General features: G+C 50.0%; 1 protein-coding gene across 1 annotated transcript; it reads left to right on the top strand.

Annotated features, from left to right (window-relative positions):
* The first annotated feature begins 351 nt into the window (after window positions 1–351).
* Window positions 352–7261, top strand: Nkx2-5 (NK2 homeobox 5). Its single transcript, XM_021221675.2, has 3 exons — window positions 352–438; window positions 3745–4328; window positions 5765–7261. The coding sequence occupies exons 2-3, from the start codon at window positions 3998–4000 to the stop codon at window positions 6388–6390; spliced, it is 957 nt and encodes a 318-aa protein (XP_021077334.1). The 5' UTR covers window positions 352–438; window positions 3745–3997; the 3' UTR covers window positions 6391–7261.
* The last annotated feature ends 13508 nt before the right edge of the window (window positions 7262–20769 follow it).

The following is a 20769-nucleotide window of genomic DNA, read 5'->3' as shown; positions in this document are numbered from 1 at the left end:
GTTTGTATGACCCACTTAGGAGATGCAAATCCATAGAGGCGGGAAGTAGATTAGTGGTGACTGGGACTGAGAAGGGTGCATGGAGGTTGAAGACTGAAAGTTTCTTAGGAGTGGGTGACCTCAAATTGATTGTGGGGTACGGTGAATGAAATCTATCTCAGTAAGGCCTTAGCAAAAAACGGGGGGGGGGGAGTGATTACATATCAAATACGTTCTGTGTCTCTGTCTCTCTCTCAGTCTCTCTCTCTCTTTCTCTCTCTCTCTCTCTCTCTCTCTCTCTCTCTCTCTGTTTATCTCCGTCTCCCACCCCCTCCTCCCTTGGGAAGAATTCTCTTTCTGAATGACAGTGTAGGGAGACTCCCAGGTTCTCTTTGACAGCAGGGATCTTGCTTTCTTCCACTGACAAACAGGAAATGGCGACCACCGCTTCTAGACTGGGTAAGTAGCCTTGAGCGAGTCACTCTCCCCTGCGACCTTCTCTTAGCCAGATGGTCTGGCAAGAGGACCCAAGACGCACCACCTCCGAGGGCGCCGCCCGGCTCGGATGGCTGAGTACCTGAAGCCGGAGGTGTACCTCCTTGCAGAGCTGGCCGGCCTTGCGCTACCCGCGGGAAGGAAACACGGGCCAGGCCAGGGGGCGGCCGCGCTGCTCATCCATCAGCCAGACGAAGAGCAGAGTCGCGCTCTCGGCCCTCTGTTTGCTTTCTCGCCAATTATTGCCGCACCGCGGCCCCTTTGTTGATACAGTAGTCCGAAAAAGTGCTAATGTTCATTTATCAGGGGGCCCGCCGGGGACTCCCTAGAGTTGCGATTCTTCCCAAAATATAAACATGGGGCGAGCGTCCCAGACAGAAACCCCCATCTGTTTCCCTGGCGCGGGCCAAGAGAGCGAGGCGTTGTTGAAGATAAAGCTACGGATAACGCTGCCTGTCTCCAACGGACGTCTCCCCGGCGCATTAATGACATTCCGGGTGATAGTTGCAGCTTATCTTTCAATTAATCATATATACCTTTCGCGGCGGCGCTGCTGATTGCAGGAAAGTGGGGGGGCGCTCGGGCCGCGCTGATCACTTTTCAATCAATAATAATTTATTTACGCAGGATGCGCTGGAGCTACCCCGGAATTTGACTAATCCATATCACCAAGTCTTTAAAAGGCAAAGAAATAACTCCGCAGATTTTCTCTGTCTCCTCCAGTCTCCTTTGTCCCACTCAACTGAAGGTTGTGCTTCTCCGAGAGCAAGGCAGGTTGAGCCAGCAACCCTTGAGGAGAAAGGCGCACTCCTTCCCAGCCATTGTAACACAGATACAGACACACAGACACACACTGTAATATATATGACCTTTGGTATTGATTTGAAGACAGCCAGGACAGAAACCACGTTGAAAAGTGCTTTAGACAGCTCTCTACAGAAACCCCCACGGGTCACCCCAATTCTGTTCCGCCTATTTGTCTCACTCTGTTCTGTTTCCTCTCCGAAGAGAAAGGCCAGGGCCTTTTCACCAAGGTTGTAAGGGTGGGAAAGTCACTGATTTTGTTCAAATTAGAAGAGTTTTCTTCCTTTTTCTTGACACCTGACCCACAGATTTGTCAACTCTGGGAGCCCTTATATCCGAAAAAAGTGATAAAGCCTCACCATATTGGTTTGCAAAGGAAATGTCCCTCTCAAAACTATTTTTTAAAGAAGACTTAAAACAGGGACCCCGGATGCGGCCCCAATATAGCTTCCCCCCAATTAAACGGTAATATTTCAGGCGTCGGCTCACACTAATCTTTCAAACTGTCATCGCGATTCGCAGGGCCAGCCGATTCACTTAACAGGACTCCCAGGACCCTCGCCTGAAGCTGTTTTCAGCAAGACATTTAATTGAATCGGATGTGGCTCGTTTGCCAGACGTCACCGCCTGGGTGATAGACATCCCTCCAACCCACACAAACCAATCTTCAAAAAACGAGGAGGGTCCCGAGCTAGGTTGGCTCAGAACAGTAACTGTAATGTAACCAGAAATTGTGGCAAGGGAGGAAAAAACAAAACAACAACAAAAAAAAAAAAAAAAAAAAAGGCAAAGGCAGCAGACTGCTTGGCATTGGAGAGGGGACACAGTGGATGACAAGGAGTAGCAGCTTCAGGATGCTCGCTCTGTGGTTCCTGGGTTGAGATCTTACTATGGCTCCCAAGTCTGGCGCTGAGCACTGGAGCCTGGAATTGGGCTTCATAGTCTGCCTGGAGCTGGGTCTCCTTCTCCCTTAGTTGAAGACGACCCAAGGCCTTAGGAGTTTGGGTTTGAGGAAAAGCAGGAAAGAACTGTGTGAAGCCAGCATAGTGAAGCCTTTGCTGGCTTCACTATGGCCCAGAGGGTTGCCAGCGCCCAATGGCCCACTGCCCGGTCTGGAAGCACAGTTCACACTCTGCACTCACAAAGGTTTTGATCTCTGGACTTTGGGTTTATGACTTAAGAGTGACTTGTTTAGCTAACCTATGACCTATATTCACACCCTCTTTTACTGTTCCAAAAGCCTATTCTCTGGTGGCCAACTAGTCCTTCATATCTTTGCCTTCTGACCCACAGATCTGTTCACTCTGGGAATCCTTATATCTGAAAATAGGTGATGAATCCTCACCACATTAATTTTCCAAGGGGACATTCCCTTTGCAAATCGGTGTGGCGAGAATTTATAGCCATCGGATGAAGAGCCAAGCTTTTCCAGAGGCTAGCCTTACCATATACCTTCCGTGGGGGAGGTTTTGCCTGGAAGCGATGTGCCTTCTCTTTTTGAGATTACAGCAGGAAAAAGTCCCACTCTGCTGGGGTCTTGGAGGGCCCAAGTGTTCCTTAGTTCCAGGCAGCTGTCTTAGTACACAACTTGGGCTCCTTAAACCCTGACAGTTTTCCGACAGAAGCAGCACTGGACTAAAAATCCGCCTCCACCTACCCGCTCTGTCCTCTGCCCCCTTGGAGTAGAAGCCTAGGGAGGCCCTGGAGGATCAGGCTAGAAAGGGTCTGGGACTTTTGTGGTGGCCTAGGAGGGGTAAAAAATGAAGCAGCTTGGGCTTCAGGAGAATCCAGGCAGACAACCCAGAAGGCAGCTCTCCTTCAGGAAGCTGGGCTGTACTTGCCTTGGCTTCCTCACAGAAGAGTCAATTCCCCAGCAATGCTTCTTTCTCTCTGGAGAGGTGCCTGGCCCCACCGCTTAGTCTGAAGCAGGTGGCCACTCCCACCCCACAATTAGCCACTTCACCTTTCCATTCAGCTCAGAACCCCTTGGGGCCCATCTGGGATCCTGGGTTGAATTTGGTCCTGTAAGTCAAATTAAATACCGCTCCCCCACCCAATTTCTAAACTCTGTGTTATCGTCCCAGAACAACTGTCTCCTCCTCTGTGCTTCTCTTTCTATGCAGGCTACTCTTAGGCAGACTTCAGTAAACAATATTGTAGTCATAGTCTTGATCCCTGAAAATAACTCCCCTCTTCTGGCTTTCCATCCATCCTCACTAGCCCATTTAGTGATACAGGACACAGTGCAAAGAGTATGTATTCAAATCTTCGACCCACCCCAACCCTGCGTTTAGACCCAGCACAACAGAATCAGGTATTTTCTTGGAGTGCGTCTGGCTGGGATTTTCAGGCTAACGAGGAGCAATCTCCTTGCAGGAGTGGAAGACTATCCCAAATGTCTCGCGGCCCCTTTAAAAAAAAAAAAGTTGAGCAGGATTTTTTTTCCTTTCCCTATGTCTATATTAGGTGACGCAGTACTGCCCGTCGCTCCTGTCATCCAGGCCCCTGGCCCAATGGCAGGCTGAATCCCCCCTACTCCAGCCTGCTCCCGCCTCTTCTGCCCCTGGTGCTCCGCGCTACCTGCTGCCGCGCGCCACATCCAGGACAGAGAGGCCGGTGCGCGGGCGGGCGGCGAGCACCATGCGGGGAGGCTGTCCCCAGGGGTGGGCAGCACCACTCTCTGCTACCCACCTGGCGCTGTGAAACCTGCGTCGCCACCATGTTCCCCAGCCCTGCGCTCACACCCACGCCTTTCTCAGTCAAAGACATCCTGAACCTGGAGCAGCAGCAGCGCAGCCTGGCGTCTGGGGACCTGTCTGCGCGCCTCGAAGCCACCCTGGCGCCCGCCTCCTGCATGCTGGCCGCCTTCAAGCCCGAGGCCTACTCCGGGCCTGAGGCGGCAGCGTCCGGTCTGGCAGAGTTGCGCGCGGAGCTGGGCCCCGCGCCTTCGCCCACCAAGTGTTCTCCTGCTTTCCCAGCGGCCCCCACATTTTATCCGCGAGCCTATGGTGACCCTGACCCAGCCAAAGACCCTCGGGCAGATAAAAAAGGTAAGGAGAACCTCAAGCTCTTCCCTTCTGGAATTGCTTTCATGCCCAAAACCCTGAGCCAAGAAACCCAGGCCTGACAGTAGCTCAGTCCGGGGTGGAAGGCTGGGCGCGGGGAGTTTGGAGTGTAACATTCCAGGCTGTCCCCAGGATCTTCTCGCCCCGAAGTCAGTCGGAAGTTTAGAGGGAACGCGGAGTTTAGAGGGTCAGGGAAAAAAGGAGAGAGAGAGAGAGAGAGAGAGAGAGAGAGAGAGAGAGAGAGAGAGAGAGAGATTAAAATGTTTTAGGCCTTCAAAACCCCAGTAGGTTAGGGCCTTGTTCTTGGATCTGTTACAAAGTTAAGCTATCTAACAATCCGCGGTAGAACAAATCTTCGTATTGGAGAGTTAAAATCTCTTTCAGATTTGGGGTTATTTTGAGACACTGAGAACTGCTAAACAGAAAACTTAGCCCCGTGTATCCTGGGCCTTGTGTAGCCCACCCTGCCTTTCTGGGCCCTGCCTCCTTTGTGCCAAAAGAGAGGAGTCTGGGGACGAGGTTGTGATTTTGAGATGCGATGCTGCGGATCCCAGGAGCTGGGGTTAGCTTTGTTTTTCTAGTACAATCTCCAGGCAGGATCAGGCAGAAATTCCTTTCTGGAAAATGTTGGGAAATACGGAACGAATAAAGACACCGAGGAGTGAAGAGAAGACTTCCGAAGGTGGCCGAATACCAGATATCTCAGAGTAGAGAGAGAGGCTTCTGGCCAGCTCACAGAAGGAGCAGGGAAGTCCCAGGCCCAGCTCCTGATCTGAGTAAAGCCACAGAGGCCCATGGTTTCTGCGAATTAGAGGGCATTCCTAGGTTTTTCTCTGGGAGCAGAGAGAAGGTCCAGGAACATCAGAGAAGGACTAGAGGAGGACTAGAACTGATTGCTACCAACTGGAATCCCGCAGGGCTAGTGTAGAGGCCTCTGTCCTCTGGTTACTGGGAAGTCCAGAAGCCGTGCCAACATCGGAAGGCAGCCCTGCTGGAGACGCCAAGCTTTGGGCCTTCTAGTTCTTTAATTGCCTGTTTAAAGACAAGCTGACCGCCCGAGAGGCAAACCAGAGTATTCCTAATGTAATTCACTCCGAGCATCCTTATTTTCTTTGCAGCCAGAAAAGCTAAAGCTAAATCCCAGACTGTTAAGAGAACGCTAACTATCCAGGGAAGAGGTCTGGGATGGGGCGCCCGAGATTTCTCTTGTTTTGTTTTGTCCAAGCCACTTAGGCATTTCCCAGATGCGCAACTGCGCCAACACCGAACCGTGCGAGCCCTGTGCACTCGGCGATTAGCCTAAGCGGAGCTGAGCGTCCGGCATAGAACAAGGGTGACACTCCCTACCACCCCCACGAGGGCCCTGAGCTCCCCGGCCCGCCGCTCTAACCCGCCACCTCTCTGCCCCTCCTCCCCTTCAGAGCTGTGCGCGCTGCAGAAGGCGGTGGAGCTGGACAAAGCCGAAACGGACGGCGCCGAGCGACCACGCGCGCGGCGGCGACGAAAGCCACGCGTGCTCTTCTCGCAGGCGCAGGTCTACGAGCTGGAGCGGCGCTTCAAGCAACAGCGGTACCTGTCGGCGCCCGAGCGCGACCAGCTGGCCAGCGTGCTGAAGCTCACGTCCACGCAGGTCAAGATCTGGTTCCAGAACCGTCGCTACAAGTGTAAGCGACAGCGGCAGGACCAGACTCTGGAGCTGCTGGGGCCGCCGCCGCCGCCCGCCCGCAGGATCGCAGTGCCCGTGCTGGTGCGCGACGGGAAGCCCTGCCTGGGGGACTCCGCGGCCTATGCTCCCGCCTACGGTGTGGGTCTCAATGCCTATGGTTACAACGCCTACCCCTACCCCGGCTATGGCGGCGCGGCCTGCAGTCCCGGCTACAGCTGCGCCGCCTACCCCGCCGCGCCCCCCGCCGCGCAGCCCCCAGCCGCCTCCGCCAACAGCAACTTCGTGAACTTCGGCGTCGGGGACTTGAACACCGTGCAGAGTCCCGGGATGCCGCAGGGCAATTCGGGTGTCTCCACGCTGCACGGCATCCGAGCCTGGTAGGGAAAGAGCTCGTTTGGGGCGCCCCGGACCGACTCCCACCTTTAGGAGAAGGGCGATGACTCTGGGGATGGGGAAGCTCCCACTATGCCCTGTCCCTCGGATTTCACACCCACCCTCGCGCAGGCCTGGGACCTTTCTCCGATCCATCCCTCTTTGTTGACGTAGCCTGGTGTCTCGACCCTGGCAGAGCCTTTCCAGAGTCACGGGCACCCTCGACGGATTCCACACTAGGACCCAGAGCCTGGGCCGGGCGCCCGGGCCCTGGTAGCCTTGCCGCCGCCTACCCACCCGTATTTATGTTTTTACCTGTTGTAAGAAATGAGAACCCTCTTCCCATTAAAGTGAGTGCGCTAACGCACGTGGGCTTCTTTTAGGATTTCTGAGCGAGCGCAGAGGCCCCTCCAGGTCTCAGGCATAGGACACATTAATAGAACCTGCACCCATAAAAGCTAAGGCGCCCCACACCCCTCGTTAGGTGTTTTCTGAAGTCCAACGGTTTTTTCGGAGGGGCGGTCTTTTTTTCAAGTTTACCCGCGGAGGGAGTGAGGGGTCTTATGACTTGCTTGTGAGCCAATGGGTGTAGAAGGTCAGCGTCTTCTCGCATCAGAGAAGGAGTAAAAGCTGATCCTAGAGCGCCCACCCTCAGTTCAACTTGATTCACTGTTGCTGGGCGTCGAGGGAAGAGCAGCTCCCTAAGTCTTCTGCTTAACGCCACAGCCCTTTTACTGATGGAAGAGCCAAGGACCCTTGTCCAGCTTCCCCGAGACTCTGACCCACATTGGAAGCCCCTGGGGTCCTTTGCCAGCCTCAGGAGCTTTTTTCGGCTAAGCACAGAGGCCAAACCTAAACCGGGTTGGGGGATGGTGTTCACATTTATCTCGGGGTGGGGTGGGGGGACTGTGAGAGTCCATGTGTGCGTTATGGGGCGATTCTCCAACCTGACTGGCATCTTCTCTCGGCATGGCAGTAATTTGACTGTAGTTAACACAGCTTCGACTGACCAACGAAATCGCTCTGCAGGTTTTACAGATGAGAGAACAGGTTTGATAAAATGGGGACTTGTAGCTGCGGGGCTTGCTTACTGGGCGTCTCAAGTTTTTCTACTTTAGCATCTCTAACCCCAGTACTCAGGGCCGGATAACTAACCTCTGTTTGGAAATCTGGAGCAGTGACTAGGTCGCAAAGTCGGTAGGGCCAGCAGCAACCATATAAGCAGCCAGGATATTGCTGTGGAGTTTAGGTCCTGAGCCTCCGATGCCCGGCTTAGTGAGGCTGGGTCAGGAGTCAGCACTCTGCCGCAGTGGAAACCAAGCAGTTTGCCTGCGTCACCTCCTAACCCCCATAGTGGAGGAGATGACCTTAGGTGCTGCCATTTAGGGAGGGTCCTCGGGGATATGCAGAAGGTAAAGATGCAGTTGCATGCAAATAGTTGCCCATGCCAGGGTTCTGGGCTGGGCCATGTGAAGAAAGAGAAAAGTGTGCCCCCACCCCCACTCTCACACACCTGAGGCAGGTAGCACTGCCCACAGCTAGGGGGATGTGTTCAGCTCAGCCCCTAGCCATCTATTTCCTGGGACTAATCTAATGCATCCTTCCTACTGCCGCCACTGCTTACATCCCTGGGTAGCTGTAAATGTCCTTAATGTATGATTGTCTGTTCGTTTTGCAACTCATAATAGAGGTTATCACGTTCGTGCACTTTGTAGATGACAGCATCCTGTCACAATGTCAAAAGGCCAGTGTGCTCTGTCAGGTTCTCTGCTGCTGCTGCTGCTGCTGCTGCTGCTGCTGCTGCTGCTGCTGCGTGCAAGGCAGTGCTTCCCATCCCATCTCCTAACAACCCGAGTAGGGTAGCTCTCTGCACGTCTCAGCCCAGGTGCCCAGCACACGCTCTAATTCAGAGTCTGGAAAACCCTTAGGAAATCATCACCTTCTCAAGATTAGGTTTCCCCTCTCTTGGTCCTACAGAGGCTCCGGACTGCCTCTGTCTCTTTCGCCTTATATTTGTGTTCAATAACATCAGAATAAGGGTTTTTTTCTCACTTAATATTATAAATCACCTCTGCTCTCCTCCCTCCCCTCAGTGTGGGGGCAGGGGGGATTGGGGGGCTGTGGGGGGTAATATCCAGAGCCTTGAAGGGATTTTTTTTTGTGTGTGATGTCTCCTTTGCAACTCCTCTCTTTCAGGGATCCAAAAAAAAAAAAAAAAAAAAGACAGTTTTTGTTTGTTTGCTTGTTCGCTTGCTTGCTTGCTTGCTTGCTTGCTTGCTGCTTGCTTTTGGAGATGGGGTTTCTCTGTGTAGCCCTGGCTGTTCTGGAACTCAGAAATCCACCGCTGGGATTTCTTTCTGGTCTCTGCTGGGATTAAAGGCCTGCACCACCAGCTACTTGGGGTCAGGCCTATTTCTTTTTTTTTTTTTTTTTTTTTTTTTTTTTTTTTTTTTTGCATTCTATTTTTTTTTTTGGTTTTTCGAGACAGGGTTTCTTCTCTGTATAGCCCTGGCTGTCCTGGAACTCAGTTTGTAGATCAGGCTGGCCTCCAACTCAGAAATCCGCCTGCCTAAAGGCATGCGCCACCGCCTGGCTGCCTATTTCTTTCTACTCAGGAAGCTCAAGAAGGCTGTGGCTGCCTGGTACCAATAAAAAGAAGTCATCTAAAACTAGAGCAGAATTCTTTCTAGAATTTCTGGAACTTAATCCACTTGCACTTGCATTCAATGCAGTTTCTCAACTGCATTCAGCTCTGATCTGAGGAGTTATTTATTATCTACTAAAGAAAGAGCCGGATGACTCTTGAGGCTCCTAAACCAGATGAATCCCAAGCAGACTTATTACTCTCATTGGCCAGCAAAAGTCAGTTTTCTGAGCCCTGGAGTAGTCCTGGAGGAGTTTTTCAGTCTTAGAGTCAAAGCAATCTTAGGTCAGGAGTGCTCTAAACTAACACCCTGAGTGAGCACCCTCCTCTGGCCTCCCCTTCCCCATTCAAGTCCCTGTTAGTTTTGTTTTTTAATTGTCACATAAAGGATTTGTGCAGGATAAGAAGGTCTAACTAGGACAAAAGCAAGGGAAGGAGGGACCGTCCAGAGGTGAAGAAGCAGAGCTCAGCTGTGGGGAGGTGCAGGTCTGGCGTCGCTCTGAGAGCACAGGGAGTTAGTTTCATTTGTTTATTTTCAAAAAAACTCTTGAACAGATCCTGCATAGTTTAAAAATATTCTGAGAAAAATAGTGGTAGTGGAGGAGGTGAGCTCCTGGAGTTGGGGTGAAGCCAGGTCACCCCTCCCCAACCAGGCCCTGCTGCACTCAGCCCAAGGTTTGCCTGATTGGAACACTTCCTGTCTTAATTAGAATAGTCCCACCTTCTCTATTAACATCATTATTGTTGCTTTGTGTGTGCACACCAGGAACAAGAGTGTGGGGGGGGGAGTTAAAGGGGGGGATGGAAGGAGGGAGGGGGAGAGGGAAAGGGAGAGGGAGGGAGGGAGGGGGGAGAGAGAGAGAGAGAGAGAGAGAGAGAGAGAGAGAGAGAGAGAGAGAGAGAAGAGAGCCCACGCACGTGTTGACTTGTGATGTTGTTAGAGGGTGGCCATGTAAACCACACACAATGCAACAACCCTGGGTTCCTGGGATGCAACTCAGGTCCTGGGCTTTGCCCTGCTTAAATTGTCCCAGAAGCCAACACCAGATTGAGTATCTAAATACCAGTATTTAGCCAAACAGAGGGGATCTTAGGACCCAGACCTGAGAAGCACCCCGTGGGTGGCCCCTCAGGTCTTTGAGACTTTCCAAAACATTTCTTCCCAACTCTCCCCGCCCCCAGCGGGTGTTGGCTGGAGACAGCAGCCCATGGTACCCCAGCCTTTTAGACAGAGGTGAACTGACTGCTTTGGGGCTTCAAGTCCTCTAAAAGAGCTGGGAAAACAGGTGAAAAAGTCATCTTGTCCCCATCCCCAAAGGAGCAGGAGCTTGCCCAAAGACACATAGCCAGAGCTTGCCGACAAAGTCCAGCAACCCAGCTCTAAGGCCCCATAGTCTGGCATCTTTCCATGTGCTGCTCAGGGCTGGCTGGCAAAGAGCAAACACCAAAAAGGTCTTTTAGTCAGTTAAGCAACAGTGATGAAATTAGCTCCCAGTTGGTGGAAGATTTCCTCATCCCCCATTCCCAAACCTGTTAAGTGATTCCTCAATGGGAAAGCATGCTAGCTGCTTCAGCTCTTGGATGGCTGGATTACCAGTGTAACCTTCTGGCTCCATTTGCTGCTTTTCAGAGGAGAGTCTGCCCCCAGAATCTTGTGAGCAGTGAAGGTAGAAACACAAGGTGGTAAGCTAGATCCAGAGCCATTTAGATAGTTGAGGATGGCTCCCTGCCTTCCAGCCTCTGGTACAGGCTGGGGGTAGGGTGGGGTGATAGCACTAACTGCTGACCCTACATCTCTGTTATCATCTTCCCAGGAGGAAATTGACAGCCAGACAAGTTAAAGACATCACCTACCTAAGGCCACTCAGGTTTGGATCCAGAAGGTTCTAGGAGAACTCCCTGGGCTCTCAGTGGCAGTCCTCAAACTTGCCTGAAAACACACACTGCCCCTGAAGCCCCTGCCTGCTCCGCTTCACAGTGGATCCCTAGGTCAGGGTGACTGGATCCATGACTAGGTAGTTCTTGACCTGGAAGAAACCTGGAGTGAGGTTTCTAGGCCCTGCTCCTTGGTGACTCTGTATTCATTGTGGTCCAGAGCCTAGCAGAACTTAGGAACCTGGGAGTCTGCAGATATGGGAGGAGGGAGCCCCTTGTTTTGACCCAGTAGTCAAAGGATTTGAGCAACCCATTTCCTTCTAGAGACATTTTCTTTGCCCAGATTTCAGACTTCCCCTTGGTGACACCCTGCAGGAAAAGAAGGATGGAGACCCAGCCCACAGTGGCCAACTGTGTCAGTTGGTAGGTCACATCTTGTCTTCATTGTACAGTGGGAGGGAAGTAAGGCTTTAAAAGGTCTTGTATCTTGTCCTGTCCCTAACACTCAAGAAATAGCTAAGGGGAGGCTGACACCAGCCCTCTGCATTCCACCAGACCAGCCAGCCTCCAGCCAGGCCCCACTAACTTCCAGCTTGGTAAGGACCACACTTGGCACAGGTTGGCTCTGCTGTTCCCACTGTTATAGGCTTCTACACTGACAGTGGAGTAAAGAGGGCTCTGGTCACTTTGTATGACCTCCTATAGGAAGCATGACTCCCTGGTGACTTTGGTGTAGACCCCTCCTTGCATTTGAAAGAGGAGTTTGGTGCTGGAGAGACGGTTCTGTGGTTAAGGGCATTTGTTGTTCTTGCATAGGACGGAGGCTTGGTTCCCAGCACCCACATGGTGGTTCAAGGCCATCTGTAACTTCAGTTCCTGTGGATGAGAACTGCATGCATGTGGTGACATCCACAGACATAAAATAAAAATAAAATAGAAGTTTCCCTTTCTCCCCCCAAATCCATCAAACATTACAAATATCACCTTATTTGCCCTCCTCAAACCCTTCCCCACCATCCAGTTTCCTAACGGACTGTGCAAGCTTGTAGGGACGCTCCTGGGGAAAGATTTGAGGTCTATAACACATGAATGCTTGGTGCTTTGAGATGCCCTTGCATGGCTCATGGATCCATGTAATCCCAAAGTACTCAGGGTACCAGCATGCTCTCCGTAACTTCAGAGATTTAGAAATGAGAGGGGAAACTGGGCCGATTGCTCAGTGGTTAGGGCACTAGCTGCTCTTGCGGAAGACCTGTGTTTGGTTCCCAGCACCCAGATAAAGTTATGACCATTTGTATCTCCAGTTCCAGTGGATCTCATGCCTCCAAAGACTCTGCCGTCATGTGGTACACAGACATACATTCAAGCAAAACACTCAGACATATAAAATAAGAGCAAAGACGATAGTTTTAAAAACAGGAAAATACAGAGCAAGTGTGAAGGTCTAAGAATAGCCAAGATATTCATAATAAGTGAGGCAGGGGATCTTTCCCTATCAGACAAGGAAGCAGGTAATATCACAGGGTGATATCAGGGAGACAGACTATCAGTGAAGAATCAGAGCCACATAGGAGAGGAGACAAGTGTGTTTCCGAAGGTCAGTGGGGAAAGTGTGGATTTTCCCCACATCCCAGAATTAACCCAACCCAGCCCCACCAAGCCTCTGAGACAGGCACTTGACAATTATGTGGCTGTAAGTTTCCATAAGACACAGAGCAAGTGAAATCAAGTCCGTACCTCACATCACTCACAAATCACATCTGTGTTGTAAATAAACCTGTGTAAAATAAGTCTCCCCAACATGTAGGGATAATGTTGGAAAATGTTCCTAGGCCTTAGTGTAGGAAAAGAGCACAAGGCCAGAGGGAAAGATTTAAACCAGTGCTCCCTAAGACAGCAACACAGAGTTGGAGACAGGGCAAGTTGGAAATGGAAAAAGTGTTTGGTCATGCATATGTATATGTATATGTATATGTATATTATATGTGTGGATATATGTATGTGTGTATGTATGCATGTGTGTACATATGTATGTACATGTGCATGTTCATGTGTGTGCGCGTGAGTGTGTGAGTGTGTATGTGTATGAATTGACACCCAGAACACATACTAAGATTCTGCAACTCCTCATTACTGTCGCACTCTAGTCTCTGGCTTCCTTGACGTTAGCAGAGCCTCATACATTCCTGCCTCAGGTCAGGAATGCCCTTCCCTAGATATTCCTGCCTGGTGAATGTCTCCTCTTCAAAGTTTTACTTCAGTGTTACCTTATCAGAAGGTCCATCCTGGGTATTCCATTTGTTTTATTTTGTTTTGTTTTGTTTTACTTTACTTTACTTGAATTGAGACCGGATCTATTATGTTGCTAGGTAGACTAGGCTGGTATAGAACTCACAGAGATCCATCTGCCTCAGCCTCCCAAGTGCTGGCATTAAAGGTGCATGTCACCGTGCCCAGCCTTCTGGGTATTCAAGATAGCTATCTATACACAGTCCTGGTGGCCTCTGTCTGCTATGATTTTTTTTCTCCATTAGCTTTTATGATGTCTGTATATTTGTATGCTGGGGATTGAGGCTTTAACACAGAGCTTAGCTCCAGTCCCTCCACCACTCTCTGAGGATCACTTTGCTCAGTGATGTAATCTAGCACCAGAAGGTCTAGATGGATGGATGGAAGGATATGCGTGATGGATGGATATAATGGATGGAGGATGGATGCGGTGGGTGGATGTGATGGATGCTTATAATGGATGGATGGATGGATGGATGGATATGGTGGGTGGATGTGATAGATGGATGTGATGGATAGATGGATGTGATGGATGGATGGATGTGATGGATGGATGTGAATAGATGGATGTATGTGATGAATGGATAGATGGATGGATGGATCAATAAGATGAATGGATGGGTGGATAGGATGGATGGATGGATGGATGGATGGATGTGATGGATGGATGTGATGGATGTAATGGATGGATGGATGGAATGGATGGATGGATAGATGGATGGATGTGATGGATGTAATGGATGGATGGATGGATGGATGGGATGGATGGATGGATATGATGGAAGGATGGATGGATGGATGGATGGATATGATGGATGAATGGATAGATGGATGAATGGAAGGGATGGATAGATGGATGGATGTGATGTGATGGATGGATGGATGGATGGATATGATGGATGGATGGATGGATGGATGTGATGGAAGGATGGATGGGTGGATGTGATGGATTGGTGGATGGATGTGATGGATGGATGGATGGGATGCATGGATGGATGGATGGATGGATGGGATGGACGGATGTGATGGATGGATGAATAGATGGATGTGATGGATGGACGATTGATGGATGGATGGATGTGATGGATGGATGGACATCATGGATGGATGGATGGATGTGATGGATGGATGGATGTGATGGATGGATGTGATGAATAGATGGATATATGTGATGAATGGATGGATGGATGTGATGAATGGATAGATTGATGGATGGATGGATCAATAAGATGAATGAATGGGTGGATGGGATGGATGGATGGATGGATGGATGGATGTGATGGATGGATAGATGGATGGATGTGATGGATGTGATGGATGGATGTGATGGATGGGATGCATGGATGGGTGGATAGATACAGAACACAGAGATATTTTATACCATCTAAGGGTCAATTTTATGTGAAATGTCACATTTCCAGCATGTGCCCATTCCTATATGCAGTAAACACTCACTTCTGCATCTGTGTGTGGAGACCAGGAGACAACACTGAGTATCATCCTCAGGAACACCATCAACCTCCTTTGGGATAGGGTCTCTCACTGATTTGGAGCTTGGATGAGTGGGCTGCACTGGCTGGCCAGAGAGTCCTGGGATCCACCTGCCTGTTTCCACCTCTTATTTGGATCAAAAGTGTTGGCCTCCTGTAGGCTTAAAGTTTTGTAAAACCTAATTTTAATAAGGATTTTTTAAATGCTTCAACCCTGCTTCCAGCCCACTGTCCAAAGGTAGGGGAGAAAAGATGGAAAGTAGGACATGAGGGTGTGGACCTGTTTAGAAGTAGTTTTTTTTTTATTTTTGAGGCAATTCCAATCTCCATTTATCAGGATACCAAACATGAACTAGCAGCGGTGGCATGACCCAGCAGAAACAGGCTAGAATCAGTCGGGACACCAGGAAAAGTTCTGTCGTTCCTTTTTCAACAAAGCAAAGTTCAGCAAAGACACAAGACCAAAGAAGCATTGTAAAGCTAGCTATGCAATTGTGTCATCACTGTCTGTTGAGTCCCATATACACTCTCTCAAAATCATGTCTTCCCAAGGGTCTCACCTCAGCAAAACATCACGTGAGTCTGCATCACATGACATATCTAGAAACTTCCACTTCAGTCACCATGCACAGTTGCTTTTTATTTTTCCCTGTGTGTCTGGGATTGAACCTAGGTCCTCATGCTTACCAAGTGAGCTATCTCCCCAGTCCCTGGCCTCCTTAGCTTCCTTAATGTAGCCATCACTGTGAGACAGCCAACAGGATCATGATTCTCAGTGCTGTCCTCAGGGCTCGCTCGTTGATGTGTGCACTATCACTGGGCAGCACTATCAATGAACTGCAATCCAGGAGAATATTTGAGCTACAGCTTTTGTCTCCAGAAACTCCAGTATTACCTCTCCTAGACACAGCAGATGCTCAGCCTTTGGGCTGGGACATAGCTGAGTGAGTCCTTAGGAGGCAGACACAGGATCTCCAGAGCAAACCAGACAGACTAGCTGAATTTACAAGCTCTGTGTTCAAGAGAGACACCCGCCTTCAAACAGAAGATGGAGAACAACTGACATGCAAATACATGCAGCCACTCACAGCAAATGTGCGTGCACACACATATATAACAACTGACAACCAAATGTACACACGCACACACGCATGCCTTATACATGTTATATTTTTGTTTTGTCTTGATGGCAGTTCAAAGTAAGGGAAGAAAAGTCCTCCTCCTCCTTCTCCTCCTCCTCCTCCTCCTCCTCCTCCTCCTCCTCCTCCTCCTCTTCCTTCTTTCTCCTCTTCCTCCTCCTCTTCTTCCTTCTCCCAGTCTATTCCCTACAGGGCAGAATGGGTGATCTGCTCAAAACCAGCATCAGTCAGGTGCCAACTGATGTTTCAATAGCCAAGACAGGGAAATATATCACTATCAAAAATAAACAAAAACAAACAAATAAACTGGGGCTGTGTGAAGAGTGAGAAGTCCATATCACATGGATGTGAGTGCTTCAATCTGCCCATCCCCACCCCCACCCCTACCTCCACTTGTACCCTGTCTCTCCATTGCTCTCTCCAGGTCACATTAACCACACCTCAGAGGTCCTTTTGTTCCTAACATCCCTTAGTCTTACTCAGCCTGTATGCCTTCAGAATGCAAATGCTACTTCTCAGAATGGACATGCAGAGCAGAGTCTGACTGGGTCCTGAGTTCCGAGATCTGTCACCTGTGTACTGGCTCAGCTGCAGGTATAGGACAGCAGCAACAATGAAACCAGAGCTCATGCTATCTGCAGTTACAAAGGACCAGGCGGCACCTGCCGTGCTGCAGTGAGCACTCACAGTCACCCAGCACATAAATACTGTCACCCTCTTCAGTTTTCACTGATGTGGCTTGAGTCTCAGCCCACAGGATAGAGGGAAGGAGCAGACTCAGCAAGCATCTGAGTGGGCTGTCTCCAGGGCCAGTGCCTTAATGTACATGGTCCCACGGGGCCTCTGAGTGTTCATGGTGCTGGGCACGATAAATACGGAACACATGCAGGAATATAGGTTCCCTCTGGGTGTGTGACAGTCTGTGTGGACCCCAAATGCCACAATCTTGGTGCCAATGTAGCAATATTCAGAGGCAGTGGTGCCTTTAAATGATGGAGCCTACAGAGAGGGAGATTTGGGGTCATTGGAAAGGAATAGCAGTGTTTGTAGGACCCCAGTTGCCTGCTGGCATCCAGTCTCACTGTAGGATCAAGATCTTGTCATTTGCCATGACATGATGCGGCTGGAAGAGTCTCACAGGAGCCTGCACCACGTGGATTGGCCTTTTGTTCTCTAAAAGCATCAGTCAAATAAACTTACTGTTTTCTTTATAAATTGACTGTGTTTGTTCATCTGTTTTGAGACAAGGTCTTACTGTGTAGCCCTCCTTAGACTGAAACTTTTTATGTAGATCAGACTGGCCTTGAACTCACATATCTGTCTGCCTCTGCTTCTCAAGTGCTGGGATTAAAGACTTGTACCATCCCATCCGGCCCAACCTGTGGTATTTTATTACACTAACAAACAACGGACAAATTCAAGGCTCTGTCTTAAGGCTGAGAATTTGACACATTCTGTGGGGGAAAGTAAGGCTAGACAGGCACAGCAGTAGCATCCATGGAAACGAAATTCCCAGTGAAGTTCCAAGGTATCAAACTATGTGGAGCCACCTGTGGTCCAACCGCCTGCCCTGTGCCACTCTGTCCCCATTAAGGGGAAAACCCCAAGGAGTCTCATCTTGCTGCAACTGAAACCGTGTCCTCCCCCCCCCCCCCGCCCAGTAGCGTAGCGGCGTTCACAGACAGGACAGCCACCTGGAGAACGAGGGCTTTAAACCTGACAGTCACCCTCCAGAGAATGAGCACACTGGACCTGCAGGCATCATCTTCAAAGCCAGAGAATCATTTAAGCACACGTGGGGAAGGGCGGGTGGAGCCCCAACCAGATGGCTGGACTGCTCATTCTCTCCTGAGACGAGGGGCCTTTCCCACACAGCTGTCCAGACTGTGGGCTGAAATCAAGACCTGGAATTCATTTTCTGCTCTTTCATCCACAGCCTCTGGGGCCTGTGGTCTGGAGTCAAGTGCAGGTTGAGCCGGGACTATGGCAGGTGAGACAAGCAATTAGCCTCCGAGCCCTGCTGCTTGTTCCCTTTATGTTCCTGATCTTGTGCTGCTATCTTCCCCAGGTTGCATCAGTCTCCAATGGACTAGAAATGAAGCTTATTCAAAGGCAAGGTCCCAGCCGACTGTGGCACCCACACTGTATTAACAGGTCCCCTGAAACATCACTGGGGAGACAAGAAAATGGGTATGGTAACAGAAAAGGTAACAATGGAGACCTGTAAAGAAAGAATTGGTGAAATGTCACCACATCACACATGCAAATAGACTGGCTGAACCTAGATAAAGGCTTTGCACTATGGACAGAACAAAGACTGCATGGGGGAGGAAGAAAGACCTGTCTGCAGACAACACATCTATGAGTCCCCTGCACCTCCCTCCCCCAATCTTTGGCTTTTGAGGCAGGGTCTCACTGTCCTGCAAGTGGGTATGTAGAATAGGCTGGCCCAGAACTCTGCCTCCCAAGTGCTGGAATTAAAGGTCTGTGCCATCATGTCTGGCTCTCTGATATGAATCTTAATCCAAAACATTCAACAGCCCGCCACAACTCAATAGCCACAGGAAACAAGCACCCTGATTTTAAGATGGCAAGTGAATTGAACAGACATCTCCTCAAAGAAGCCCCAGGAATGCTGGCACATACATAGGAGTCTGACCAGCATCATCAGTCAGGGGCTACAGGGCAGAGCCAGAGCTAAATTCCCCTCCTCCCTGTAGGATGCAGGGAAATGGTGAAATGCTGCATTCCTGAGGGAGAGTCTATCAAATGGTGCAGCTTCCAGGACAGACAGCATAGCAAGCATCAGACAGCGAGACAGAGGCTCCTCATAAGTTACAGCAAATCTGCTCATGAGTACATGACCAAAAGAAATGGAAAAGGGAAGCAGAAGACGTGTGGGAGACCTGGGTTCACAGCAGCAATATGTGCACCAAACAGTGGGAAGCTGCAAACGTCCATCAGCGAAGATGGAGAAAAAAACTGTCCACTAGAACTCACAGTGGACGCCTTCCATACAAGAAAAGGTCACACTGTGTGCTATCCACATACGCTGGATACTCACTGCACACCGCCCATGCGCCATGCATGCTCCTCTCATGCTCTACACTCATGGTGGACACACCATGTGCTCTGCCAGAAATAAAAAGGAAGTAGACTCTGGCTACATTTTGGGCAAACCTTAAAGACCCTGTGCTTGTTGAAATAAGGCTGACAACCTAATATGCTCGTAGCTCATGCCTGACCCGAGCATTTCAGAGGCGGATGCAGGAGGATGCCATTTTCAAGGCCAACCTTGATGAATAGGACCATTTCAAGATCATGTGCATTATTGTGTTTCAGGACAGTGCATCAGGAGAATGCAGCAGGACCACCAAGCAGCCCCCTGCTCCTATGGTGGAGGGTTTTAGAGGGGGTGCAGACACGTGAGGGGACAAAGGAGATCCAGTGACAGCAGGGAAGAGACATGGTCTGTTGGATGTGCCACACAAATTTCCATGGAACTTTCAGGGGACAGGGTGACCACAGGAGTGAAAGGGTGGCCTGAGAACAGGCCAGGCACAGATGTCTCAGTCACCTACCTGTATGTCACCCATTTATGGTGACCTTGGCTTTTCAATCTATTGTGGTATTTGTGATTCATAAGGGACCCTCTGACCGGGCAAAGGCACTTGGAAGCAGCACCATGCTGGGTACCAGAACCCAATGGAAGCCCATTCTGCAGTGACCAGTGGAAAGCCTCTGAAGCTTACAAAGCAACTTGCCTGGCTACCATAAAAATGGGAAGAGATTGTTGTTATGATCAAAAGGGAGATGGAGATGGAGGAGAAAGGGAGGAGAGAGAAAAAGAGACAGAGAGACAGAGAGACACACACAGAGGGAGACAGATACACACAGAGAGAAACAGACAGATATAGAGAGGCAGACAAAGAGGCAGAGAGAATAGAAAGACAGACACATACACACAGAGAGACAGAGACAAAGAGACAGAGACAGAGGAACAGAGAGAGACACACAGAAAGACAGAGACAAAGAGACAGAGACAGAAAGACAGAGAGATCATGAACTGGACCACACATCTGATTATCACCCCATTTGGAACCTCAGAGTAGCTCTGCCAAGCAGTCCCATCAATTAAGGACCAGCCCTGGTCCAGAATGGGCCCTGCACACATCACCCTAATCCTAACAGCCACGTGCTACCTTGGAGTAGGGTCCTAGCTAGTCAGGTCCTTGCCCTTCTGTTTCTCATTCTCATGTGTGTGTGGGAAGACTTCTTGGGCAGAGCTGTGCTTGGTGCAGCCAGGATAATGAATGCACCAGCCCTGTCCTATGTTCACTGTTTGCTTTAGACTTACCTCCAAATTCTCCTTAATGGACTTCTGCCTGCACTCACTAAATCCCCAGCCATCATGGGCACGAGGTTACAGCTTTGATGGGGCAGATTTTCCTCCCCCAAAGTACTTGGACATAAGCCAAAGCTCGGAAATGGTACCCCTGGACTGTGTGAGGGGTCTATGTGGTTAAGGCTGACTCACACCGAGTTCTCAGCACTGCTGTCCAAGCTTAGATGGACTTCCATGTCAGCTGTATCGCCCAGTAATGGCTCTAACACATGACCTTGACCAGGCAGCAGGGGCAGCTTCCTGGTCAAGGAAATAAATAAATAAATAAATAAATAAATAAATAAATAAATAAATAAATAAATAGGGAGTTCTGGGTTGGCTAGGGATCCTGCTTGTGCACATCTACCTGAATGGAAAGGGGTGACTGTCTGTGCGAGGCAGGGCCCCTCCATACCTCCAAGTCTACTGGAGAGGCAGCTGGGGCACCTCCCCAACACTCAACCAAATAAAATCCAGCATGAACCAGTCCCGTCCATGCGGCTGTGTCTAAACCCTGGCCTCCAGGTCACTGTAACTGTATTGACACCTCTGTTGGTAACGACCACA

The sequence above is a fragment of the Mus pahari genome, chromosome 21 (assembly GCF_900095145.1).
Source record: "Mus pahari chromosome 21, PAHARI_EIJ_v1.1, whole genome shotgun sequence".
Classification (NCBI taxonomy): Eukaryota; Metazoa; Chordata; class Mammalia; order Rodentia; family Muridae; genus Mus; species Mus pahari.
Note: the sequence above shows the minus strand (reverse complement) of the source record. Positions and strands in the feature narration are given on the sequence as shown.

Excerpts from the sequence above, each read along its gene's own strand:
- Nkx2-5 (XM_021221675.2), top strand. The coding sequence starts at position 3,998 with ATGTTCCCCAGCCCTGCGCTCACACCCACGCCTTTCTCAGTCAAAGAC. Across the intron at positions 4,329-5,764 it reads CCCTCGGGCAGATAAAAAAG|AGCTGTGCGCGCTGCAGAAG; the intron begins GTAAGGAGAACC and ends CCTCCCCTTCAG.